General features: G+C 42.1%; 1 protein-coding gene across 2 annotated transcripts in view; it reads left to right on the forward strand.

Moving 5' to 3' along the window:
* LOC139236670 (charged multivesicular body protein 3) overlaps nucleotides 1-6,504 on the forward strand; it is a 173,051-nt gene extending 166,547 nt beyond the window's left edge. For both annotated transcript variants that reach the window (XM_070866848.1, XM_070866847.1), the window contains 3 exons: nucleotides 1,493-1,614; nucleotides 4,015-4,129; nucleotides 4,795-6,504. In XM_070866848.1, the coding sequence (XP_070722949.1) occupies nucleotides 1,493-1,614; nucleotides 4,015-4,129; nucleotides 4,795-4,937 (380 nt within the window). In that variant the 3' untranslated portion in view covers nucleotides 4,938-6,504. The remainder of the gene's footprint in view (nucleotides 1-1,492; nucleotides 1,615-4,014; nucleotides 4,130-4,794) is intronic.
* Nucleotides 6,505-7,076: the final 572 nt, after the last annotated feature.

Consider the following 7,076-nt stretch of genomic DNA (forward strand, 5'->3'; position numbering starts at 1 on the left):
TCAGCACCCCATTCCTGCTTTCTCGCCATACCCCTTGATCCCCCTAGTAGTAAGGATTTCATCTAACTCCTTTTTGAATATATTTAGTGAATTGGCCTCAACAACTTTCTGTGGTAGAGAATTCCACAGGTTCACCACTCTCTGGGTGAAGAAGTTTCTCATCTCGGTCCTAAATGGCTTACCCCTTATCCTGAGACTGTGACCCCTGGTTCTGGACTTCCCCAACATTTGGAATATTCTTCCTGCATCTAACCTTCTAAACCCATCAGAATTTTAAACGTTTCTATGAGGTCCCCTCTCATTCTTCTGAACTCCAGTGAATACAAGCCCAGTTGATCCAGTCTTTCTTGATAGGTCAGTCCCGCCATCCTGGGAATCAGTCTGGTGAACCTTCGCTGCACTCCCTCAATAGCAAGAATGTCCTTCCTCAGGTTAGGTTTTGGAGAAGTAGTAGTCTGGTCAGTTCATTGTGGTTAAACCCAAATATCACTTATTTATTTCTTAAAATTTCTTTTACAAGAAGTATTTAACCAGAGTCAATTTTTTTGCGGTATATGAAGTCCCAGTTGGAAAAGAGCATCTTCAATTTCTTCCATACACACTTATGTATATAGAACAGAGCATATTTAATGATTGGTAACAAAGGTACAAGATCGGCAACTGTAACAGCATTTCACTTTCTGCCTCTTCCTTCAGGGTTTTGCCTTGTATGCCCAACGTCCTCTCCCTCCCCAAGTATGGGAGGCACCACAACTCCACCTTCCCACAGTGCTGTCTTTCAGGATCATTACAAGTACCTTTAAACTTAAATGAACTTAGCCTAGTTGGGCTGGGTTTGTTTTCTTTGGAACAGAGGAGGCCGAGGGAAGACCTTATTGAGGTGTATAAAATTATGAGGGGCCTAGATAGAGTGGATAGGAAGCACCTATTTCCCTTAGCAGAGGGGTCAACAATCAGAGGGCATAGATTTAAAGTAATTGGTAGGAGGTTTAGAGGGATTTGAGGGGAAATGTCGTCACCCAGAGGGTGGTGGCGGTCTGGAACTCACTGCTTGAAAAGGTGGTAGAGGCAGAAACCCTCACCACATTTAAAAAGTACTTGGATATGCACTTGAAGTGCTGTAACCTACAGGGCTACGGACCAAGAGCTGGAGAGTGGGATTAGACTGGATAGCTCTTTGTCGCAGTCATGATGGGCTGAAATGGCCCCCTTCCGTGCTGTAAATTTCTATGATTCTAGTTCTACAAACACATCTCTCCAAACACATTTATCTTGAGAACCACCACCCGTTTGGGCCCAATGTTCCTTTAAATTATTTATATATCGGTTGGCCTACAGTGATGATTGCTATTGCTGGATTTTTTCTGCTCAAAATGGCAGTGCCCTGCAGCTTTTGTAGTGCTGTTAAAGCCATCATGAAATGGTTATAAAATGATAGTAAATTACTGCTGTCCTCAGCGTTCAATTTTTTTTCCTCCCCTTCTCTTCACAGCTATAGCTAGAGTCACCGGATCCTTAGAGAAGAGCACAGAAGTGATGAAAGCCATGCATAATTTAGTAAAAATCCCTGAAATTCAAGCCACCATGAGAGATCTGTCCAAAGAAATGATGAAGGTGAGACAAATAGTGGACTCCAGCCTTTAGAACAGTTCTGTTTTAAGTTGAACATGTATCAGATATGTTGCCTGATTCTTCTCATAAAAATATAGACCCGTCCCTTTTTAAAGAAACGTGAATCGGGACCAATCCTGTCCTCGCCTGATATCCACATACATGCACTTCCACCAGGAATCACTGGATAATGATCGTCGGCTCTTACATGACCCCTCTTCTTCCCTAACTGTGGAGGATGAGACCTACTCTAGTGTCTTACGTGCTAAAAATCAAACCTCGTGATAACTCTTTGCTGGATCCATAAGTGATCTCCAATATCTTGCTCAATGATAATTATTCATGTCTTGAGATACAAATAGAAAATGCTGGAAATACTCAGCAGCTCAGGCAGCATCTGGGGAGAGAGAAACAGAGTTAACGTTTCAGGTCGATGATCTTTCATCGGGCCTATAGGTAGACTATTCAATCATTGAGGGACTGATCCTGTTTCTCAGATTCCACAAGGGGTTTCTTAGTAGCAATCCAATGTTTTTTTTATTTGTTGGAAAACACCGGTATGTGGGTGTCGCTGGCAAGGCCAGCTTTTATTGCCCATCTCTAATTGCCCTTGAGAAGGTGGTGGTGAGTCGCCGCTGCAGTCAGTGTGAAGGTACTCCCACAGTGCTGCTGGGGGGGAGTTCCAGGATTTTGACCCAGCGACAATGGAGGAACGGCGATATATTTCCAAGTCAGGATGGTGTGTAACTTGGAGGGGAACTTGCAGGTGATGGTGCTCCCATGCGCATGCTGCCTTTGTCCTTGGTGGTAGAGGTCGCGGGTTTGGGAGTTGCTGCCGAAGAAGCCTTGCCAAGTTGCTGTAGTGCATCTTGTAGATGGTACACACTGCAAACATGGTGCGCTGGTGGTGGAGGGAGTGAATGTTTAAGGTGGTGAATGGGGTGTCAATCAAGCGGGCTGCTTTGTCCTGGATGGTGTTGAGTTTCTTGTGTTGTTGCAGGTAAGTGGAGAATATTCCATCACACTCCTGGCTTGTGCCTTGCAGGTGGTGGAAAGGCTTTGGTGAAACACTCGCCGTAGAATACCCAACCTCTGACCCGCTCTTGTTGCCACAGTATTTATGTGGCTGGTCCAGTTAAGTATTTGCTCAATGGTGACACCCAGGATATTGATTCAGAGATGGTAATGCCGTTGAATGTCAAGGGGAGGTAGTTAGACTCTCGCTTGTTGGAGATGGTCATTGTCTGGTACTTTTGTGGCGCATTGTGGCTGTTACTTGCCACTTATCAGCCCAAGCCTGAATGTTGCCCGAATGTAGGTGGATGCGCACCATGAGCAGTGGATGCTGTACAGTAGATTGGAGGAGGTACGCATAAATTGCTGAGGCTGTACATAATGCTGCCCTACCTAAGATTAATCAATTCAGCAAAGAATGTGGATAATGAAGGAAACGTGGCAGCCAATTTGCGAACAGCAAGTTCCAACAAACAATAATGTGATAATGGCCAAATAATCCTTTTTAGTGAGTTGATTTAGGGATAAATATTGGCCAGGACACCGGAGATAACTCCCTGCCCTTCAAAATAATGCCATGGGATCTTTTATGCCAACCTGAGGGGGGCTCGGTTTAATGTCTCATCTGAAAGACGGCACCTCCGACAGTGCAGCACTCCCTCAGTACTGCACTGGAAACACTGAGCAGATCAGTCAGCATCTTTGGAGAGAACAAATGAGAATATTTCAGGTACAGATGCAGGTACAGGTATAAGAACTGAGAGAAATTATAGCATTTCTCATGCCTTTATCAATCTTGTACTTACTGCTTTACATTAGTTCAATTACTTGTATTTCTTTTTCATTCTTGCATATTGTATATAATGTGATACATAAACTACACTGAATTTCAGCTGTGGCTCATGGGTAGCACACTCACCTCTGAGTCAGAAGGTTGTGAGTTCAAGTCCTAATCCAGGGATTTGAGCACAAAAATCTAGGTTGACACTCCAGCGTAGAGCAGAGGGAGTGCTGCGCTGTTGGAAGTGCTGTCTTTCAGATTAGATATTAAACCGAGGCCCCGTCTGCTCTCTCAGCTGGGTGTAAAAGATCCCATGGCACTATTTTGAAGAAGAGCAGGGTAGTTATCCCTGGTGTCCTGGCCAATATTTATTCCTCAATCAACATCACTAAAAAACAGATTATCTGGTCATTATCACATTGCTGTTTGTGGGAGCTTGCTGTGTACAACTTAGCTGCTGTGTGTCTCCCATTACAACAGTGACTACACTCCAACAGTACTTCATTGGCTGTAAAGCACTGAGTCATCTGGTGGTTGTGAAAGGTGCTATATAAATGCAAGTTTTTCTTTTTTATTTGTACATAATATGCACTGTCTATATATTCCAGGCAGGGATTATTGAGGAGATGCTAGAGGATACTTTTGAAAGCATGGAAGATGAGGATGAAATGGAAGAAGCAGCAGAGATGGAAATTGACAAGATACTTTTTGAGGTTACTGCAGGTAAACTGAAGCCTCTGTGTACGTTTAAAATCTTTAGTAGAACAGAATCTCCTCGAGAATTTTTTTTGTGTGTCATTCTCAGAAATGCGTTCTCTCCACTCGTAAATTTTGGGACAAGAATCAGAAAAGAACAATTTTCCACAGTCTCCATCCCTTCTTTACCAGCGGTATATAATAGAAATTGTTATTTAATGGGAGGGAGGAGATTGAATGGGAAAAGTTAGTATACAGGGAGAGAACGTTCAAGTAAAATACTACTGTCGGTCATATAGGTAATATATCAAAGTTCAAACATCTGACTGTGGATTGCCTGTGGAGCTGCTCTGCAGTGACCCAACACTATGGGTCTGATCTTTGTTAGCTGCTGCTGAGCTACTGTCAGTGGGAGGTCCATCAGTAATCGGCCATTTCAGGACTTGGACATAGATTTGTGAAATTGAATAATATCCCTGAAAGCTTGTGTTCAGCATCTAGGACGGAGCAGGATACTGATCCTGGGAATGGCTTTTGGACAATGCTATCTGAATTGTCAGGTCTCAGAAATGCGATCCGAGGGATGAGTTTGTATCAGTGTACCTGCTGTCTTATCTATTTCTTAACACAGAATAGTAAGTGATAGGTCAGTACTTGCTTTTGACATCTTCTGTTGCATTTATTTTTCACAGGTGCTCTTGGAAAAGCTCCCAGCAAAGTCACAGACGCTCTCCCAGAGCCGGAACTGGAAGGGGCTGCAGCAGCATCTGATGAGGGCGAGGCAGAGGAAGATATTGAAGAAATGCAGTCGCGGCTGGCTGCCCTTCGGAGTTGATCTGTGTAAATAAATCGGCTGTACAGTTTCCACTTCATGGTTTTACTCCATAGCGACATCATTCTATTGCACTAGACGGTTCGCTCCTCCCCCTCCTCTGTTCATTGTACCATTGTCTTTCCAAATACCAAAGTAAATATTTCCTGCCTTTGTGAAAGGTAGGTGCAGTTAAACTTGTACAGATGGGGAAAATAATCTTCCCAAGAAAAACAGAAATTGCACTTGCAAAAGTTATTCCTCCCTCTACATTCAACCGGCTGTATCTAGCCATCGTGCTTTTGATCAGTTTATCATTCAGTATAATAATTTCAGCACTTTCATTTTGTAATTACAGTGTAAAGTGCACCTCCTGGGTATGTAATGAAATTGGGATCCTGTTCTTGAATAAACTTTGTAAAGGGTTGAGGCATGTTTTTATCTTACACTTTCATCATTTGACAACACTAGCAAACCATGGGATCTGTCTATACTTTCAAGCATTTTTTTTTAAACATGGATAGAGTATGTAAAGACATTTTGTCTGTGGCCTTATTTTAAGTGTAGCAAAAGGATAATCTATAAACTTAAAATTAAAAAACATCCTCCCACTATTAATGGCTGCTTGCAGGGAAATATTCAAAATGCCCTGTAAATTAACTTGGGCATAATTGTATTTTTACGTTACAAAAGAATCTTTTAGTTGATGCAATCATCCATATTGGGGTTTTGTTTTACTTTATCAACCAAGAAGTCTGTTTATAAACTGTATGCAGTAAATATTCAATGTTGCCATCCTTGGCTTTAATGCCAGGGTCTGGGATGATTTTCAGAGTTGTGTTTGCCTTAGTCTTTGATCACTGCAATTCCTTTAAAACTTTTGGACTTCAGGTATTTGAACAATCCCAGATAGTACTCGTTGGGTTTGAATTTGGAGATGGGCCATACCAGTGCAGCATTAATCTCATTGCTTAGGAAGTCCTTTACAAAGAAGACCATCTATTCTTGGTCATTTAGCATTTTCAAATGTTTATTCCCTCCCCAGCAGTTGTAGAGTGTATATTTTGCAGATACTTGTACAGAACTCAGCTCTCCATCACAAGATACCAACATACACGTGCAACTGTGGATTTCTTCAACTTCAAGAATGAAAGCAAATAAAAAGATTTGGATTTATATAGCGCCATTCATGACCAGGGATGTCGCAAAGCGCTTTCCAACCAATTAAGTACTTTTTGAAGTGTAATCACTGTTGCAATAAGAACATAAGAAATAGGAGCAGGAGTAGGCCCCTTGAGCCTGCTCCGCCATTCAGTATCATAGCTGATCTGATCTAGGCCTCAACTCCACTTGCCTGCCTGTTCTCCCATAACCCTTGACTCCCTTATAGTTCAAGAATCTGTCTATCTCAGCCTTGAATATAAGAACATAATGTCGGTCACACTCCACCCAATAGAGCAACTTTTTTTAAAACCATTAGTTTTCTGAGGGTTGTAAATTCTCTGCCCCAGAAAGCTGTGGAGGCTGGGTCATTGAATATATTTAAGGTGGAGATAGACAGATTTTTGAGCGATAAGGGAATAAAGGGTTATTGGGAGCAGGCAGGGAAGTGGAGCTGAGTCCATGATCAGATCAGATCAGCCATGATCTTATTAAATGGCGGAGCAGGCTCGAGGGGCCAGGTGGCCTACTCCTGCTCCTATTTCTTATGTTGACTGGCTGTTTTGTTTTGATATATATTTCTTGTGAATGGATTGTGGTTTTTGGCATTGGTTTAGCTGATTGTAGAGACACTTCTCATTGGCACTGATTGAGAATCAGTCAGGAATTTTGGCTTGAGACCTATTCTGGATCATATGCTGTATTTTAATTAGTAATTCCACTGTTGGTTAATGCAGTCCCCAGCAAATTAGAGGAGCATCCTTAATGGGACATTGCCATAATCTGTTTTGGACAATGAGTCAGTTGCTTCTTACTTCATGTTGAAGTAATACTGAAGCAGGATTGACTGCAGCGACTCATTTCTGGCGGGTATTGTAGATTTTATTAAAAGTGTGAGTTCATTATACCAGACTTGTTAAGGTTATATTGCAATTGCACACAATCACAAATGCTGTTCTAATTATGCAGTATCTTGATCCACATAAACATTTAAGGATGGAA

This window comes from Pristiophorus japonicus, chromosome 2 (genome assembly GCF_044704955.1).
Source record: "Pristiophorus japonicus isolate sPriJap1 chromosome 2, sPriJap1.hap1, whole genome shotgun sequence".
NCBI lineage: Eukaryota > Metazoa > Chordata > Chondrichthyes > Pristiophoridae > Pristiophorus > Pristiophorus japonicus.